This window comes from Carassius gibelio, chromosome B6, assembly GCF_023724105.1.
Source record: "Carassius gibelio isolate Cgi1373 ecotype wild population from Czech Republic chromosome B6, carGib1.2-hapl.c, whole genome shotgun sequence".
Classification (NCBI taxonomy): domain Eukaryota; kingdom Metazoa; phylum Chordata; class Actinopteri; order Cypriniformes; family Cyprinidae; genus Carassius; species Carassius gibelio.
In genome coordinates this window covers 22,778,801-22,799,901 of record NC_068401.1, presented here as the reverse complement: position 1 = coordinate 22,799,901, position 21,101 = coordinate 22,778,801, and the positions used below count along the sequence as shown (strand labels likewise).

General features: G+C 36.5%; 1 protein-coding gene across 6 annotated transcripts in view; it reads right to left on the bottom strand.

The window, feature by feature from the left end:
- Positions 1 to 21,101, bottom strand: part of LOC127959233 (dedicator of cytokinesis protein 9) — an 82,234-nt gene that overhangs the window by 38,672 nt on the left and 22,461 nt on the right. For 4 of the 6 annotated variants that reach the window (XM_052558290.1, XM_052558285.1, XM_052558287.1 and 1 more), the window contains exons 2-5: positions 9,040 to 9,156; positions 6,881 to 6,970; positions 3,654 to 3,736; positions 438 to 507 (exon numbers count right to left, since the gene is read on the bottom strand). In XM_052558290.1, the coding sequence (XP_052414250.1) occupies positions 438 to 507; positions 3,654 to 3,736; positions 6,881 to 6,970; positions 9,040 to 9,156 (360 nt within the window). Of the gene's footprint in view, positions 1 to 437; positions 508 to 3,653; positions 3,737 to 6,880; positions 6,971 to 9,039; positions 9,157 to 12,965; positions 13,356 to 21,101 lie in introns of those variants that run through there. The other 2 variants (XM_052558286.1, XM_052558288.1) reach the window with 2 other exon arrangements.

Here is a 21,101-nt window from a genome sequence, read left to right as displayed (position 1 = left end):
CTGTCTACATGGCATTATTACTGTAGGTTCTGTCATTCAGAAACATGGCTTTTCATACCACTGCTATGCAGATGACACTCAACTCTACCTCTCATTCCATCCTGATGATCCAACAGTAGCTATTCCCATCTCAGCTTGTCTAACAGACATTTCTTGCTGGATGATGGACCATCACCTTCAACTCAACCTTGCCAAGACAGAACTGCTTGTGATTGCAGCAAACCCATCGTTTCATCACAATTTCACCATCAAGTTAGGCACATCAACCATAACTCCTTCAAAAACAGCTAGAAGCCTTGGAGTTATGATTGATGATCAGCTGACTTTCTCAGACCACATTGCTAAAACTGTCCAGTCCTGCAGATTTGCTTTATTGAAGTGCTACAAGTGTTTGTTTGTTTTTCCATGGAAAACAGTGAGGAATAATTGACACTTACCTCTTCCTTGTCTGCATCCTCGTCCACCTCAAATACGTGACTAGCCAGTTTCTCTGGCCGAGGAACTTTACTGTAAAGGAACAAAATACAAAAAACAAACATAAGACAAATACAGTACACTTTTACATGTTTTGCCTGTGCAAAGGTCAACATCACAACGCTAGTGTACTGAGGGGTGGGTGCCTGAGTGCTGAGTGGTTTTAAGTGGGTGCCTATGTGGTTTCTAGGTATACGTAAAAATCTCAACAAGCTAAATGATAATTCAGCTCTTTAGCACATATCGTATGTCTAACGAAAAGGTTCAGTGCATATAACTCAAGTACACTGTTGCTCTTCACTCACACAGCTGATGCAAAACACAGATGAGTGTGCACATATGCATGTGCGAGTATTTGACTACTGTATGTGTGTTTATAAGCAGCATTCCCACACTTGGATTAACTTCAAATTCTAAGACCTTTTAAGGACTTTCCAGGTCCAATACCCTCAAATTCAGGGACTTAATGTGGTGGGCACATTTCAAGTGAGAGCGATGTTACATCGTGTTATCTTGTAAGATACATTGTTACAGCTTTCATGTGTCAAACACAACTATGCAAAAAAGCTTCTTTATTTTTCATTTATTTTTTTGCCATTTGACAGAGATCTGATATTCTATTTGTTGTACTGTATTTCTGTTTTGCATAAAACTAAAGAATATTCAGCACACCCTATATAGTATTCTAAAATGATCTGATATTAACTTTTGCATGGATTTTATTGAAAAGCGCTTAGGCTCATGTAACCAGAAGTTTTAAGATATATGAATATGCTGTTAAGTTTTTCTTACCTCATAGGTAAGAACATTTACATTATCTTAACAAGCAAAGCAATTCAATATTCATTTCCAGGTGTGTCTGTGAAACATAGAGGTACAATCCTAGTAGTTTTGTTCATGCATGAATGCCATGTAGGGTGATTATATTTTAGTTTTCCAAAAATAGGACAGTGGGTGTGGGTGGTTGGTGGTTAAAGTAGTGCCCACAGTAGTGCAATGCCCATATCCCAAATATCAAAACTGAAAATGTCATTTCCATAACTAAAATACATATTTTACTATCACTGTTATACATATTGATCATAAACACAGCTAAAAAGCTTCCTACCAATGGCCCTCCTTCACAAAACACAACATCTAGCACAGTTTTATCATAGGCAGATTGCAAAATGTTTCACTACAAGCATTTTAGTCAAATGTAGTTATGCAATATTTCAAACCTTTTACCCATGTGGAAAAATCAACAAAAAGTAGCCATAGGGGAAAAAATGGCAGCCCTGCATTTAACAAGAGCTGCAGGAGTCAGATTTGACTGATCACGGGTTGAGGAGAGAGTGATTGCTGATTCAAAAGAGGTATAAATACTCGGCGTATTGACATCAGCTCCCTGATGCACAAAAATTATGCAATATTAGAATGTTTGCAGGGAGCAAGCGGGATTGGACACAAAAATCACAGGAGTGGGCAATAATGGTCAGAAATTCAGTGGGAGCGGTATTAAGAAAACAGTCCGCAGCGCTCTTATACAAAAACACACTGGTGACTGTAGAAAGCAAAAGAAATTCAGAAATCCCGGCCAGACGCAGTTTTTAGATCCAAAAAGAGGACATGTCCAGGAAAAAGAGGAAATATTGTCACTCTAATGTCATGGCAACGTACAACACAAAATGCCTCATAGTGTGAAACACTTAACATAGTGTGTAACTAATGTAAATCAGGCAAGCTTGTATGCATAGGCCACGAATTGTTGGCGAAATAACACATTAGCGAGGGAATCATATGGAATTTTTTAAAGCACTTTCAAGGACCTGTATCAGTGTATGTTTATTTTCAAAAACTTTCCAGGGTCTTTAAAACATTTTCATATTCACAAACTTTTTAAGAATTTCATGGACCCGTGGGAACCCTTGTGTAAGGAAACTGCATTAGCAGAACTTTCATGAAGGAGTAGTTGCATCATAATGTTGCTCATGATAATGATGACGATGGAGCTTCATGTACGCAGCACACATTATCTCTGTCTCCTCCATCACTATCATTCCTCTTGCTTCCTCTGCGACCTTTACCAAATGCCAGACACTGGCTGTCTCCTGATCTTCACAATGTGATTTGCAGCTATTGACCGCTAAAACATAATTGCTCCATCAGTTAGTTGAAACAGGAAGTGACATCAGTGGTTGCTGCCCTGTCCTAAAGCAGGTGGAGTATTTATGTACTGAATGACAAAAGAAAGAGGAAGAGAAAGCAAAACAGAGAAGGAAATGGGCTGAATGGTCTGTTAATGGGTTGTTGTTATTGTGTGAAAAAAAGGCACATTACCCGATTTAGCTCTTGACAAGACCTTGCTGTCAACACAGAGGCAGGACAGGACAGGATGAGGAAACTGATAAAATTAGTGAGTAAAACAACATCTCTCTCTTTTGCACACGCACACAAAACACAAACTGTTAGCAAAGAATGACTCTTGAGCTCTGTTCCAGCACCTAGAGAGCTGCCTTGCTGTCAAATACCTGGATAAGCAGCTGCTTTCTAAGTAGAGGTCAACCGATATACTGTATCTAAAAGTGCATAGTGGCTAATTGGTGATATAATAATTTAAACATAATAAATAGAATATACATAATAGTATGCAAAATGTGATATTTATTTTCAATTCCATACATTAATCAAATTTAAAATAAAATGTATATTAAATTATCAATAAAAATTGTAATGTATGTGTGTGTGTATATATATATGTATATGTGTGTGTGTGTGTGTGTGTGTGTGTGTGTGTGTGTGTGTGTGTGTGTGTGTGTGTGTGTGTTTGTGTGTGTGTATTTGTAAATTATGAAGATAAGTATTACTAATAATAGAAATGGAATGGCTATAAAAATGTAATTTCCATTTATTTTCCTCATTTAACATTTCTGTTTAATAATTTTTTGAACTGTCCAAATAAATAGCACTACCCAAATAAAGGTCCTGGTGTTCTCAAATTAAAAGCACTGTTTCTGATACTTGTAGGCAAAACATAAAATCTTTAAAAAATATCTGATGCCAAAAATTTTAAAATTAGTCAACCACTTGTGATGTGCAAAGAACAGCTGGACTTAAAATAACTTAAAATAACATTCTTTGCCTCTTTCCATTGATTTTCTCTTTCTTTAGATCACTTTTAGCAGTCTTGTGGTCCTTACTTTGGAAGTTGGCGGAAGTCTCCAGAATAATCTTCATACTTGTAGTTCACCACATGCCAGTCTGAGTTGTAGGTCTTGATGCACTGTAAAAGAAAAAAATCTTCTTTCTACTGACATACAGAAAGCACAAAACAAATATGACAGCAAGCACACATACACAAGGACCCAAAATCCCTAAAAGACTAGTACACTACCAGTAATCTAATAAGACTCATGTTTTCCAAAGCAATCTGTGGCAACAGCTTTTTAGAAAACAATTTCCTGACTGTATCCCTGTTCTAATCACTGTTAAAGCTGTCACCACACTGCACCACAAACAGACACTCATATATCCTCTTGGCATTACATTAAAGCAGATTCAATTCTATTTGCCTTGTTGGCAAGGCAAGCATTCAGTCCTCAGCAGTTCTTAAAGGGATAAGATGAAACTAAAAGACTCTAAAACCCTTTCTTATTTTAAATCCAATTAATGGAAAGAAAAAGAAAGTCAGCGAGAGAGTAGATAAGTTGACAAAGTAGATTTAAGACTGTTCTGAAATAAGCATTCAAGTGTTTATTCTAAACTATCTTTCTCTGTACTCCATCAGTTAGCTTTATTATTCATTTGGGGTAAAACAAAAATACTAGATTTACTATAAACTATATTTTTACATTATCATTATCACTATTTGTGTGTGTGTGTGTGTGTGTGTGTGTGTGTGTGTATTGTGGTGTTCTAAAGTGGTTGACACTGTACAAAGTTGACACTGAATAAATAAACACACTATTTAAGTAATTTTTAAAGCCATTTACTATGAGCAACTTAAAACATTAAAAAGCAAGAACATAAAATTTGGAGAGGTTCAAGCTAAGGCTGCGTTTACACTTGGCATTAACATGCAATCGGCGTGATCCAATCAAGCTGATCGGATTATCATACAATCAGAACACAGCGCAATCTATTGCGATCCAATCACAATGCATCATTGACTACCTCTGGACCAGGACAGGCTGATCGGATAACATTCCGATCAGAAGTGTGTTTACACTTGTCTTTTCAATGTGTATGTGGACAACATCCCAATACAGGTTGGATGTTAATGCCAAATGTAAACACAGCCTAACAGGCTGCTGAGCAGATCAGTGATCATCCATAATTCCTTGCACTTGAATAATTAGTGTTTTTGGTTAAAAGAATGGGAATTTATGAACACATGAAAATGTTTATTTTCCAGAATTAGTTTTGAATACATTTTGTTAAAATAAGTTATGTTTATTGTAAGTCACCATTAGTGTGATTAATGTTCCATTGGTGACATTTCTTCAATTTCATAGCATCAATTTCTACAAAACCGTTCAGGGACATAGAGATAAATCTAAATAACCTAAATAATAAATCTACATAATGCACAATTAAGCAGATTCACATTGTTTAGGTCTGTCAAAATAAGAAAGTTTTACATCAACCACATACAATACTAATTAAAACCCATTTTACTTCAAATTGACAGCTTACCGAAATTAGGTCCATTTAGGATTACCTTTGATCCTATGGCTTTTTTTTTTTTTACTTTGTTTGTGGAAAACACTGACCAAATTTAAATGTATACGGCTGCTTTTTCCTTAATTAGAGTAAACTAAACAAATTCCTGAAGCTGGTAGCCTAAGAGTTTTGCATTTTCTCAATTTCTGATTGTATTTCATTGTAGGATTTTTTTTTTTGCCCATTTTATCACTTAATATGTATTTTTACATTTCTCATTTACATCCACGGTACAAAGTGTAAAAGGAGGGTCTGTCTGTCAACTAAACCACCAAAACCAGCAACACTGATCACTTATAATATTACAAGAAAAAGCTGAAAATAAAGAAAAGTTATTGGGCAGCTCAACTTGTTTGCTTTCACTTGTGGATCAGATTTAATTACAATTATTTTGAAACAAAATGACATTGGCTCTAAAGTAGGAGCATGATAAATGTTTACTCAATGACTCAATTGCAAATATTTTATGCCAAACAAAGTTATTTCCAAGAAATTGTGTGCAAATTTAATAGAACAATCCTTCAGAATGCATACTGTTCTGGGGTGTACAGCGGAAGTGTGCACATGACTAATGGCCAAGGCAGATGTTTTTATTTGTGAAAAACTGCCTGGCACTGGCCAAGCTGTCCTTGATGATGTCATTGAGCTCTTTAGCGGGAGGAAATATTGTTTTACTCTCCCTGTTGATGATCCCCAATGCTTGTGATATCCACACAACCTATTGCCTGATGCAGACCTCACACACACATATGGTTTATTCTAATGCAAATGCATATGCACATATAATAGAATTATTGAAGAAGTAGCATAATTGTGGAACTTCTAGGAATCTGTTTTGACCTGTTGACAATGTATTTTTGTTCAATAGATTGCTCTGGTTTTATATAGGTCTTATTCCTTCCAAAATGATCAATGATAGTCTGTGGTAAACATGTATTTATTTGCTGAGTATTATAAGTTGCTTCATTGCAAAAAGCATTCATCTTGAAATATTACTAACATCTGTAAGAGATGTTAAAGAGATGATAAGGCCACTTAGAGGCTTTAGAAATTTGCATCTCAAATATGATAATATAAGCTTTATAGGGTTAGATTGATATTATTCAGTCATATTATTCTTATAACAACTAACCCATCTCATTTTAATGTAAATAATGCTTAATAGCAAGCTTAAATTGCACTTGTTTGCAGAATTCAGTGCTATTTGCCTAACACAACTGGCTTTGCACTATTACTGCCAGTAGAAGGCAAGACGTTTGAGTGCATTGTCTGATCTAACAGCAGTAATTCATCAAGTGATGATCAAATGCCTGAGAAGAGAACCGTAACCAGGCATATATCTAGACACGCATTCAAGTGCATTTTTAAGAGATGATTCATGTGTTTGGACTGCAGTGATTGGGTGATGTAGTGCAGTCTCAGTAAAGTGTGCCAGATTGTGGTATTCCACTGCATCCTCTCAGATCCGACCTTTAAATTGTGGAATGCAAATGCTGTAACAGCATGCAAATAGCATTAGACTAGGCACTAAAATTATTGGGTGGGTTTGCAGTCCAATTTGCATAATTCCTTTAATGAATCGTATATGCTAAGTCAATACAACATGTACAAATAAACAACGCTATCAATGAATGCAATTCATTAATAATTCACACTCTTTTCGATCTGATCCATAAGTGTATATTACATGTATATGAGGTCTTACCTCCTGCACAAGCAGGCTGCTGGCTCTCTTTTCTGCCCCATCTGGTACTGAAGAGTACAGAGTTCTGCCCTGACGCTTCAAAATGGAGATCTACATCGATACAGATGGAAATGTTTCAGATACTATTCACATACAGAGATGAGCACATGAACATGCATAAACAAATAGTTCTTTGTAAATCTTGACATTTCTAATAGCAAAAAATGAATCATATTGGACAATGAACAAAAGAGGGGCTTTCAAAGAGTTTTCATTTTCATAATAGGTTACCAGGAGGATTTGGAAACATTGAAAAAAGTCAAAGTGTTGTGTGATTTCATTAAAGTGCTTTTTTTTTTTTTTTATTAGTCTAATGGAAAATTATAGTTTCCACAAAAATGAAATGAAATATGTGTGAAATAGTAATAACTGAAATAGTATTTTCGCTTGACCTCAGAGTGTTGATGTGCAGAACACGTACTGGATAGCACTACTGACTGCAGAAATAATTGTGTGGTTTTTTTTTTTCTTGTATTTTTTAAAGTACATAACTCAAAATATGATGCATATAAAAAAAATACATCACCATAACCATTAATGTCTTTCGAAGTTGCATATGAATATTGTATTAAATGGTAAATGGACTGCATTTATATAGCGCTTTCAACAGACCACATGGCCATCCAAAGCGCTTTACAATTTGCCTCACATTCACACACTCATTCACACACCAACTGCGGTGTCAGCCATTCAAGGCGCCATAAAGCTCATCGGGAGCAGCTGGGGTTAGGTGTCTTGCTCAAGGACACCTCAACACTTGGTCAGGTGGAGCCGGGGATTAAACCACCAACCTTCTGGTTTGTAGACAACCTACATGAACCACTGAGCCACTGCTGCTCATATGTATTTTTAGGTAGTAAACTAATTCAGTAGTCAACTAATGACAATTCTTTCTTTATTTTTAAGTTTGCCCAAAGTATATTTATTTCCCAGTGTAGTGAGGACATGGACTGATTTAATATAACTAGCATATACAGGTTATTGTCTCTGACCCTTTCATTATATAGTTTCAGATGTGCCTTTTCTAGGACACATCTCAGTCTGCATTCATACTCCAGCACACATGTGAATATCTCTGTGCTATACATCCTGAGGCCTGATGTGAAACCAATAATGACCATGAAGCTAAATTGTCCATTGCTGTACAGCCCTGGGTTTTACATAAAGCTCTATGCTCATTTTAACCAGCTTGTGTGCTTGTAAAATCTTAAATAAGCAAACTATGCATTGAAAATAATCTTGGTGCACTCATCCCTAACCAGTCTGAGGCGTTATGCTATGAAGTCAGTTTACTAGCCTCGTCTGGACTGGGCATGACTTTACTCACTGCTGAAGCATTGCATGAGAGCCTAAGTATGTGTGTGTTTGTGCATGTGTGCATGTGTGTGTGTGTGACCACATACAGTAAAGTACATGTCATACGTGCACACACAAATGTCCCAGTCTTCATAATACTATTAAGACTAACTAGATGTGTGATTTAAGGTTGAGAATGATATTTAACATATACATTTTTACAGTTAGATTTAGAATTTCTAATTGATTTAGGTTTCATTTCCTAACACTAATCCTAAAATTGAATTGTTTGGTTTCAGCTAACTGAGCTGTTGCTCGCAGAACACAGTTTTGTTTCTGTTCCTCATAAACTAAGGCCCATAACAATGATCTCTCGCATACATACCCTTTTCTAAAGGAAAACAAGTAGATGGTTCCATTCAGAGAAGAAGCTTGAGAAATCCCATGAGACAATGTTACTGTAATGTTATTTGAGGGTTGTTGAATGTTGTGATGGAAAGCAGGCCCTCGTGAACACTGAAAGAACAGTGATGTATGCCTAGTGAGCCGAAGAAGGAAAGAAAACTCAAGACACACCACTGAAAGACTGGGAAAACTAACATCTGCACAGGTTACTCAGTGCTCAGAATCAAGCTGAAAAATACAATTTCAGGAAAACGCAGCATGAATTCAGATAAGAAGAGATCAAAAAATACTGACAGAAGTAAAGTGTACAGGTGCTTCTAGCAGAGAAAAATAAACTGCAGAAGAATGAAGGAATGGATACTGAGCGGAGAGCAGATGGTCTGAGAGCTGGATGTGTACAGATAAACAGACGTTCTTACCTGAAAGTCATCAATAGGAAACTGCAGCATGTCTCTGAGGACATCACTTAGTATTTGCGTTTTCCTCTGGACAAGTACGCTCTCGTAGTCCAACGGCTCGATCACTTTTGGTTTTACCTGAAGAAAAACAAAGACACACAAGTTTAACAAGAGTAAACCAGAAGAAAAATCTAATGTTCAAGACAATACAATTAAATAAGGAACCAAGTGAACCATGAATGATCATCAGTTAAAAAGGCTTATGTAACATTTGCTTTTGTTAAGTGACTGCAGATCGTCAGACCAATATGTTGTGTTTCCAATATTATATCTATTCCTCTGAATTAATTTGAGACATTAAGGGAGTCATGTACTATTTTTTTCTGAGGAACACTTTTAATTTACTGTGTAAATCATTCGTAAAATGTATTCTATTGGAAAATCATCGTTTCCACAAAAATTAAAAAAGAAAACATTTTACTGACATAGTAATGTTAAGATATGAATGTATATGAAAAATTATATGAATTTTATGAATAATGTATATTATTTCATACTTCGACTGTTAAAAAATATTCTGTGTATATTGTATGAATATGAGTAGCATGAAATAATTTTGAATGTACTTCATCTGCCACATTGTCACATTTATGTTACCCATGAAGCATCAATTGCGTTGACAAATCCAAACTGACATCTTCTGTACCCTCATGGAAAAAGCAAAGTGTTGATAAGATGTCTCGCCGGAAGTAGAAACTCATCTGTGAATACTATGGGTTCAATCATACTATTCATCTCACAAGTTTTTCATCTATTATATACTGTATAAGTATGTATGCATATTCAAAGGCAGGGTTTGTATTCTTATTTCAGAAGTAAGCTGAGAACAATTCATTTCAGAAGTCATAACGCTGAGAACAAGCCATTTTTTTTATCTTAGTCTCTAGGGACTGGGAAAATGTTGGAGATCTGAATGTTATAGTATTAATTCAATGAACAATAAACTTTAGCATTTCAAAAGGTCACAGAGATAATGTCATCCCTTTAAGGCATTCTGTTTGTCAGGAAATCTCCTCTGCGTTATCTTTAGCATATAATCTTTTAATACAATACTGAAATAATGTGGTACATAATTTTAAAATACAATGTATTCAATGATGTGACAACATCAACAGTCAGTAACCAAAGTTAAACATGAATGTCTTTGTGCCCAGATACTCTGCTCTGTTTGTTAGTGAGCGAGAGAGAAGTGAAGGCATAAGAGAATTGTGAATGAGGATTGTGTTGAACTGTACCAGGCAGTTCACACACTGGTTCCCATAACCCACGCTATGATTGGCTATAGTCAGCAACAACAAGCCTACATCATCCAATAAAGACAGGCGAATAGGTCTCTGTTACAATGTCCATTGTGACATCATTGCTGTATGGGGACACAGGCACTCAGGCCTCAGGCTCTAATGGTCTGACATATCATCGAAAAGATGCTAACCTCTGGGGAGAACTATTTCCTGTCAAACACACAAACACAGACTTTCATAAAGCTGTTTGCCACAACCATCTATGAAATGTGTTCAGACAATCAAGTAAGCACATATTTAACACAATATGCCTTTGATGTACAATATGTCTTTGTAAACACATTTAATATTGAGATGTCAATCTCTTCCTTAATATTTTAGTGTGCAAAAAGTGAGCTGTACACATTTAAATGACAGTCAGAATCAAAAAAAAAAAAAAAAAAGAAATTGCAATGCAATCATAAGCTGTTCTTGTGATGTTAGCAACTTTCACATGAATCTATTTTGTTTTTGTATTTATTTTATTTTACTTTAAGAGACAATATTAAAAGTAGTGTAACAGAGATCTCCATTAAGTCTTTATAAAAATCCTGTTGGGTTTAAACCAGTGTGGAGAATTTCTTGGCCATAATCCACTTATTGCGTGCGTTGACAGGGACTCCCTGCTGAGGAATGGGCTCTAGTACTACACTTTACGTTTACAGTGTTACGTTCACATTTCTTGTGTAAATTCACATGTAGCACATTATAGAAGCCCATTAAACATCAAATATCAATTTATCAGGTCTGTTCTACAACTCAGTCCACTCATCGCCTCTGTTCAGATGAACATTCCTCAGATACTTCAATTTAACAAAAATATCTGTTCTCAACATACATGCATAAGCCTACAAAATGTAAAAAAAATTCAATACATTATGCGCTCCTTGAATTGTCATACTCCTTCATTAAGAAGTGTTTAAGTCTTACACTTTGCATGGATTTTAAAAAAATAATCAATATTCTGGGAACACAAGCAGCCAACGTGCGAGCCTGAATGCCAGCAGCTAGGCTAAACCGCAATTCCCACAGGTCACTCCACATAGCCAACACAAACACCTACTAATGAATACAATATGAGACTAATTAGGAACTTGCCAAGGCTAGGCACAGTCTTTTAAAAACTCGCACACACACACACACATTTGGAAGATGCTGATGCTTCTTTTTGAAGAACATCCTGTCAACCTTCTGGCACACTCATTTGCACACATGTGTTTTTGTGTGCAGGACTGCATAAACGTGTTGTGTCAAATGTCAAACTGGAACTGAAAAGGAAGAGTAGGGTAAAGGGAATTTTATTAAACTGTCTCCCTCCCTTCAGGACGAGGGAGGATCTTAAGGTAGGAGCAGACGACCCTCGCTGTTTAACTAGGCTGTAAATCCTTGTACTCTTGCTCTGATTTGCCACAGACACATGGGCACATACCATACACACACAGAAAAAACACACACAATTTCATTCTACAGTTCAATAAATCAGGAAAGTTTTTAAAGCGAAACTTTGCGAGCAGATCTGAGCTTCACTATAAAGAGGGCGTATTCCAACACAGGTGCAACAGTTCTAAACACACACACACAGTACATCAACACTCTCACACACACTGTACATATGCACTCAACACTGTACATATGCATTCTCAACACTGTAAATTAGTTTTTACTTATTTGGTGAATCACAAAACTTGTCAGGATTATACTATACCCTAAAAATCAACAAATAAATGATACAAAATGTAATATGAGCGTTAGGCTTTTTAACTTTTTTAATAACTTTATTTGAATGATAAGCACTTTTCTCACACAATTCCTCATCACAATAATGCAGTAAACCATTTGTTATTTATTCCTAAATTATTATTAAAATTAAGCATTCAAACTTGGTACACGTGAAGAAAAAAAAGGACAAGTTGTAAATAAATATTACTGGAGAATGTATTACAAGAAAATTTACTTTCTACTTCAAACTTCTACCTGCTGTTTTTTTATTATTTTTTTATCTATTTTGTAATTGTGAAATGTAGCAATTTCTGAGCGAAAACATTTTACCAAACTTGTTTATGTGTAAACACTGCAAACAAATATTTTTTGAAGTTGCAAATAAAACATTGATGATTGTATTATGTTTTACAATTAAATACTTCTTCTTTTTTTCTACTTCAATATTTCACATTTTATTAAATGTTCTATTTGCTGTTTCTTTGTAATGTTTTGTGAAATGTACTAGCTATTTCAGAGTTCAAATTGTTTGTACATCAAATTTCTTTCAGAGAAGCATTTATTGTTCATGAAAATTATTGCATTGTTTACAGTATTTGGGGTTGTTGTTTTTTTCTTTCAGAATACTAAATAATTCTAAAGATAATTATTCAAAATATAGTATTTAGTCAGTATACAGTCTGTTTCACAGTAATAAGAATTTGAAGGGAAATGTTCTTAATTGAAAAAAAAAACATTTTTAAAGTGCAATTCATCTTAAATCTGACTTAATTTGACTTTTTACATAGGGAAAAAAAAAACTATATATTTTGTTTTAGTTTTATACTAATATGGTATAGTACATCAGACTTGTTCATTGTGCTTTAAATGGTCACATTAGAAACTTACCCCTACAGGCGCTGCTGTTTCCCCCTCTATCTCCATCTCCCCCACACTCCTGCCCTGCTGAGGTGTTTCACACACTGCATCCTTACGGGCGGCTCGTCCAGCCCTGCCCTGCATGATCCACAACTCACTTTCTCCAAAAGTACCAAGAGCTAAAGCCTCAAATCAACGTTAGTCGCAGAATTATAAACCAGGCTATGTCTCACACAGGACTTAGAGTCAAACTAACACCAGAGCTCTGCAACAGCCTGCACACCCCGAGGGTATTCTTTCGTCTCTGCGAAGGCTCTCTTTCTGTTCTTCCACTCCTCTCTGTTTCTGAACTTTACCATGTGGAGTTCTCAAGAGTTTTTTCCTCTATCACTTAAGTCCCTCCCATGCTCGCTCTCTCTCTCTGTGAGAAGCAAGGACCACTCCTTCACACAGCTGTTCTGGTATGGGGGAGTGTCTGTGTGTATGTGTGTTTGTCCATGTCCACTAATGTGTTATGTCATGCTCATCTGTCCTCCCTCTGCACTGAAACAGAGATCTTAACTGTCTGCTTCACCTGCCAGAGAGTAACACCCAAAGCCCACGATTGAATACAGAATAGAACAAATAAAGAGACAAAATTTCCTTCTTTTTATGGATTTTACCAAAAGAATAACACTCTAGGTTGAAAAAGTTTATGAAAGTTACTTCATGGATTGAAAAAATGTATGAAAAAAAGATGTATTCAGTAAAGTCAAATGAAAGAGACAAAGTCAGATAAGACTAAAGGAAATGTTTGGTGTAAAACTGAAATCAAAATCAGTTTTAAATTACAAAAGCACATTAAACTAAAATGAAAATGGAGTAAGTCATGTTTAATGTAGAGTGCTTTTGTGTGGGCAAAATCTGTGTTGTGCAATATGAGTTATCAACCAAGCATATATGGACACAATTTTTTTGACACAAATCTTGATCTGTGTGAAAACACCTAAATATTAGCCTGCATTCATCTGTCTCTTGAACTCCATATAGAGTGCTCGTTTCCTTTTAAATACATTCACACAGCAGGATAAGACAGAATTACAGATCTGCTTATCTGCACCAGACCAACACTTCTCAGAAAAGGACAGGCGACCGTCCGACATAGCTTGACATCCATTCATATTCAGAAACTCAACAGGAGCACAAGTGTAAAAAAACGCATACACACACTTCCTGTAGTCACATCTCTGGGTTCAAAGGTCACCATTAGGAAGGGCAAGAAAGCAGACAATAGCCTAAATGAAGAAAGAAATTTCTAATTAATATTTCAATAATATTATGAAGTTACTTCTTGGATTTTTTTTTCTTTTACGTCGGCTTAAACATCCCGGATAAGCGCAAATTAGTACCATTTCTATTAGCCGTCTTACCTAGAATCTCTGTTCTGTGTAAACAATGAGTGACGTACACGCGCGACAGATCACTTCCGGCACTTTTCGGTGCTTGCGCAGACTAAGCCAGAACGTGCATTGTTTCACACACCAGGAAGCGTGCGTGCCCTCAGATCACTTGGACATGGTTGTATACAAGAGTTAAAAACGATATAAACACTGTTCACACAAACCGCTCGTATCGTGTCTTAATTTGGACTTCTGTGTGCATGCTCTTTGAGGTGGTAACCATAGACCTGCATTATATGACTGACAGACAAGAACGGTTTGACCTAAACATATATTTAAAAACATTTACTACTGCGGAAACAAAAACACTTACATCTTAGTTGCCCTTGATGTAATCTAAAACATGCCAAACTTTAATTTCAAAGTGAACTATCCCTTTAAGACACAGTCTTAACATGGTGGCTAAGTTTATGCAACTGGCCCCTGACTTAAATAAATATTAATATGTCTTGCTCTGAAGAAAGCCATATGGAAATATATTAGCCTACATGACCTTACAGATCCTACAACATCCAAACAAACTATTTTTGGAGCTCAGTTGAAATGCTTTCGGAGGTTGTTTTAAAGGGATAGTTCACCCCAAAATAACCCAAGAGTTAACAGTAGCCACAGACTTCAACAGTATGGAACCCAGCAACAGTCTGAGGCCCAGTTTATACAAATGTGTTTTTGAATTAAAATGATCCATGTTTACACTGGTGTTTTAGATCTCCATCTAAACTAAATAACCGAAGAAACGCATGTCACATGAACCTTCATGCATGTAAAAGTGTAAACAAAGAAGTCGGTTGCTAGTCTATGGCAGGTTCAACAATGCGCATGATTACTGTTCATGATATGATTACACGGTTGTCAAGGATACGCAGAGAGCACATGGGCAGCCACGCCATCGTTTACGAAAGTCTCTGTTTTGGTCCGTTTACACTGAAACGCAGCCCCGGAGTTTTCAAATTGAAATGGGGTCAGCAGTGTTTTCTAAAGTGGAACATGGAAAATGCCCGAGTAGTGTAAACAACAGGAGTAACCGTAGCAAAAAGTTATGCATTTTAAAATGAAATCGCACTAGTGTCAATGGGGCCTGATTTTCAAAATTCTTCAAAATATCTTCAATTGTTTTAACAAAAGAAAGTTTGTAACAACTTGAGGGCAAGTAAGAGATCCCAGGGTTTTCATTTTATAATAGATTAAGCTACGAAACTTTCAGGATGTTTAAGGGTACAAAGACCTATTATATGTCATAAGATAAAGGAATGTTTAATTTCAGATGTTATGACATCCTTAACATTCAATGACAATGTTAATCCTTAGTATTAATGATATAAGCATATTTCTTGTTTTAACAAACATCACTGGATATTTATATAGTATATCTTTATATATTTATATACGTTTTATAACATCTTGTCTGTGAACAACTCTGATCAAACACATGAAACACATTAATGACCTACACACATACATAAGCACTCTGTTCCCCACACCCTTGAGCTACGACATTATCTTGGGCGAGTTGCGTAATCCCACTTTGACGTAATAATTGGGAAGATTCCCAAAGGGGGTCAGGGCAGGGAGCCAGGGTGGGGACCACTGACTGAAAAAAAAACACATCCAGAAAGCCCCGACCTCACTGTATACACCCATCCACAGTGGGAGATTCATGGCCGGGCCTGAACTTCAGCCAGCTGGTGCTGCGTAGCCGCTGACAGTGTGATAAGAGCATTTTACAGGGTTTACACACCTTTTAGTGAAAGCATAAGTTGTGGAGAAGAGCACATTATCTAGAGATGAGCTGAGCACGTCCGACTGAAAGCATGTGTGATATTTGATCCCAGCAGAGGGAGGCTCACACAACTATAGTAGATCATGGAAAAGTCGATTATGTTTCCTGCAATATGGAGGAAAGATTAACCTGTGATCAAGCCTTGGTTACGCGTAGCTTTATTGGTGAATAGATGGGTCGCTCAGACTAATCAATATGTGCAAACGTGGTGTTATTCTACTCTCATTCCCCATCTGTCTTTCTGGAAAAAAACTGCCATGTTGTCACTGTATTGCAAGATTATGTGGTACTTGGAGTCATAGTCTTGCTGTTAAGCACATGCTTCAGACAAGTTGTTTCAGCTTCGTGTTCCACATCTCCTTCTCATCTGTGTTACAGAGCCACACTTAACTGCCAGTTACAGTCTATTGGTGCCAGACAGCAAGGAATACATCACTGGCCACTGCTGCATCCCTCCAGACTGCATTAGGATGGACTCCAATGCTTTCCCTTTAATCATTATATTACTTGAGAATGCAATATTAAATATTGAATTATTGTATATGTTATTTTAAATATTATATAATACATAGATGTATACATGTATGAGCATGTATCTATCTAACATTTACTACTGTGAGTATTTTTTAGTATTTAGCTAACATTTACTCATGGACTTTCATTTAGATCTGATAAAATCAAAATTTTACAAGATTTTAAACCATGCTTGTGTGATGCCATATATATGCTAATATACTCTTAAACATTGTCCAAATTCACTTTCTGCAGATTTGTGCACTTCAAATTTACACTTAAAAGCTGTTTCCTTTGGGAAATAGGATAAAAAATATGACACTGTCAATGGCAACTCGCAGTTGTTGAGTTGAATGGCAATGAGTTTCTGCAGGTAATTTAGAATTCCTTGGGCTCCTTTTTTCCTAAAGCTTTGGAAAATTGTGTATTATATATAATACAATTTACAATGTTGAATGACTTAACACTGAGCTGTCATGATCAATCCCATTCTCCGTCCTTCTCACCTTAATATGTTCTATCCCTACTGTCTATTTCAAACCAGCCTAAAATGTGTGTGCGCGCACACGTGTGTGTTTGTGTGTGTGTGTGTGTGTGCCTTAATCTCATTTGTAAACATATTTGTGAACATATACAGTGTATTTGAGCCACATGTGATATATTTATTTTTTGATTTCATTATGTTGTCGAGTAACTCAAATCACCCTGAAGGAATACCCAGGCATACTTTATAACCACTACACGACTTTCGGAGAGATGCATAATACATAAACCCACAGGCACACTTCCACACACACCCACACACACTTGAAGAAACATTCCGCTCAGCAAACTGCTACTTCAGAGGCTGCTGAGTAATACTGTCAGAGGAAAGCCCGTAACTCTGTAAACAATTCATGAGGTATACACATACAAATCTCTGTTATAACCACAGTTATATTGTCTAAAGCACAACGTAGGACGATTAAACTTACAAAAAGCACACACACAAACACACACACACACAGTACCAATGATGCAGCTGTTGATGGTGTGATTGCCAGTGATTCTCTGCGGCTGAGAGTATCTTCTTCCTCCTCTGTCTCCTCAGCCTCCAGCTCTGGTTTACACACATATCCACAGTTCCTCTGCAACACACGCCGCAGTCCCTCAAACAGGATCACACTCGCAGTGCAACCCATTGCACCCGGACCCAGAAACATACACACACTTCTGTGAGCCGATCAGACGTGACTTCTTCAGCCAGCTTTCCAAAGTCTGCTAAAAGACACGGGTCCGAAGCCTAGGCGTAACCAACCCAGCTCTCAGATCTCCAGCCCCAGCACAAACCTCTCCGTCCTGAGACACATCACTCCATCACCCATCCTGAACCAGGATCAGAGCGGAAGGGAAATGAGGAAGCTTCCTCCTCAAGGATGACAGCAGACTCACTTCATCCATTCAAATGAGGGAGATTAAAAGTTGCCGGATTTCTAAAAGTGTGCTTTTATCAAAAACCGCCCTGGGGATGTAATTATGGCAAGTTCCCCAGGAGAAAAGTGCTCCAGTGAATCTAGGACATGAGGGAGAGGAAGGCTGAGGATTGACGGACGGAAGAGACAGAGGAGTGAGTGATGAGCTGCTTCTGGAGTCAGTGCTGGGCGTCGACTTCTCCACTGCCTGGAGATGCTGATCTATTCATCTCTCTCTCTCTCTCTCTTTCTGTCTGTATCTCACTCCCATGCCATGCTCACTCTGTGCTTCCTCTACTTCTTCCCACCCCCCTCTAACTCTCCTTTTAACATTGCTCTCTGTGTTTCCTGACCCATATCTAGCAGAACAGCACTCATTCATGCGCTAACTATAACATGAGCGCATGTTTGAACATAAGAGCATCCTTTCATTTATTTAACATGTATTGTTTGTCAGGAAGCATTGCTTAAAGTACTTATTTAACATTAGAAATATAGATAATGAAAGATAGATATTGATAATTATTTATTGTTAGCAATAAATAATTGCTATTAATTAATTATTGCTAACAATTTGTTTTATTGTCTTAGAATTGACATTTTTTATTTTATAGATAGATTTGTATCAAATTTATAGATAATCTTTTACAATTATTTTACATTATTACTTAATTTATAATAATTTCTTATGTTTCAGTTTATTATTTCACTGGTTTAATTCTTTTAAATTACTAATTATTGTATTTCTGCTTTTTACACATAAAGTATTATAATACAGTATCACATAATGAAGTATCATAACATTCATGGAATATAATTACTAAAATATGTAATTTTACCTTTGGCACAAGTGAACAAAATGTGGTGTAATGTAGGCTGCAAAAACTAATATTGATGATCATTGTAATAATAGCTGAAAGTGCAGAAAAGCCCTTTCTGTCAGTGTGTGTTCATATTTCATTGGGCACTGACACAGTCACCTACTTTAGCGTAAATGACTCTAAAAATTACATTTCAGGGATGGCATGCTGCAAGATCTGAAGAATGGGGGTGATGTGTGAACACATGTGAGCATATTTTCTTGCAATGTGGGGTTAACATTCTTTACAAGGGGCTCTTTTTGACCAAAGAGAATACCAAAATGAATGAACACAAAGAAAAGGACATTTTCGGTAGACACATCACTGCTCAGCTTCAAAGCTCTATCCTGCTCACACACACACACACACACACACACACATTCATGACAGCGTATCAGACACAGAGAAGATCAAAAGCATGAACACTTTGATAACTTTTTGTCTTTCAGTCTCTCACACCAAACTCCTCAAGAGGAGATTCATTAAAATATTTATTAAGATTCATTAAAATAAAACCAATGCTCTACACAGCCTTTTTATATTAAGGAAAGCATACAATTATTTAAGCTGCTTAAAAAAGAAACAAATGCATGTGAAAATAGACTTGTTAACACCAAAAAATGTAAGAGTATGCAGTGTTCCTTGCTAAGTAACGTAACACATCACCGTTGCTCATACTTGGAACAGAAACATTCATGCAAGTGTGTGAATAGCGTTTGGTCACTGGATGTACTTGTATTCAGTTATTAGCTTCTAGTAATGTAAGGGGTGTCTTCTTACACAGAATAAAGTATGTGCACTGGATAATTCACTCAAAAATAAAACTTCTATCATAATTTAATCACCTTTAAGTTGTTCTGAACCTGTGTTTTTCTTTCTTCTGCTGATCACACGCACACACAACTATATTTTGAAGAATATTGTCAGTAACCAAACAGTTGTTGGTAGCCACTGACTTCCATAGTATGGAGAAAAAATATATATATGTAAGTCAATGGCTACCAGCAACTGTTAGGTAACCAACATTCTTCAAAATACCTTTCGTGTGTGTGTGTGTGTGTGTGTGTGTGTGTGTGTGTGTGTGTGTGTGTGTGTGTGTGTGTGTGTGTGTGTTCATCTGAAAAAAAAAAAGTGACGCATACAGGTTTAGAAAAATATGAGGATAAGTAAATGACAACATTTTTTGAGTGAACTTTCCATTTGAGCATATGTATGGCCTTAAAGGGATAGTCCACCCAATAATTTAAATTCTCTCATCATTTACTTATCCTCGTACCATTCCAGACGCATTTGACATTTTTTGTTTACAAGGACACAAACAAAATGTTTTACAAAAATAATCCATCCAAATGTTTCCAAGCGAATGAATGTCCAAAAGAACATAATAAACGTGTGTGTGTAAAAAAACATAGAATAATACTAAGAATTTTCTTCTTGTTTAACTCTTAAACCACCCAACTGTTGTACTTGTGTTTACGAGAGGGTCGAGTTGTGAATGTAAGGGAATCCCACAGTAAGTCTGTTGTGAACTATGACACGAGAAATGACACGTTTCAGAAAAAAAATGTCCAAAGGAGACTTATCAAAGAATTTCATAGAGGACGTAGGTGGACTTATCTGGGCCAGCAAGCAACTCCCAGAACATGCTGGAAACCATCTAGCAAAGCCCTGTCAAACACCCACAAAACCTTATTTAGGAACACATCATTTTCTACACAAAATGTTAACATCTTACATTCATAAGAGTAATTTAACCACCAAATTCTCATTTAAAAACTGTCAAATTAGACATTACAGAAATAACATGAATGTTTGCTAGCTTTAGTTTCAAACACATTTTTACATTATGTTTTTAAAGTTCAATTAATTTCAGTGTGAGCTGTTCTGCTTTCATGTGAGTCCAGTCTGCTCATATGAAAGTCTATTTCTAACATTTGTTACTTGGAGCCTGAAGTTTATTTGCTTCATTTTTGCTCCTTGAGGGCACGTTTTGTGCATATTGTTTTGGTTTGCGTCTGGATTTCATTTCAGAGCTGGACTGGGTCGTAGGGTTACTGACGTCAGAGGCCTGGTGGTCCAGGTGACTCAGTGCAAAACTATGATGTAATGTGTGTGGTTGCCAT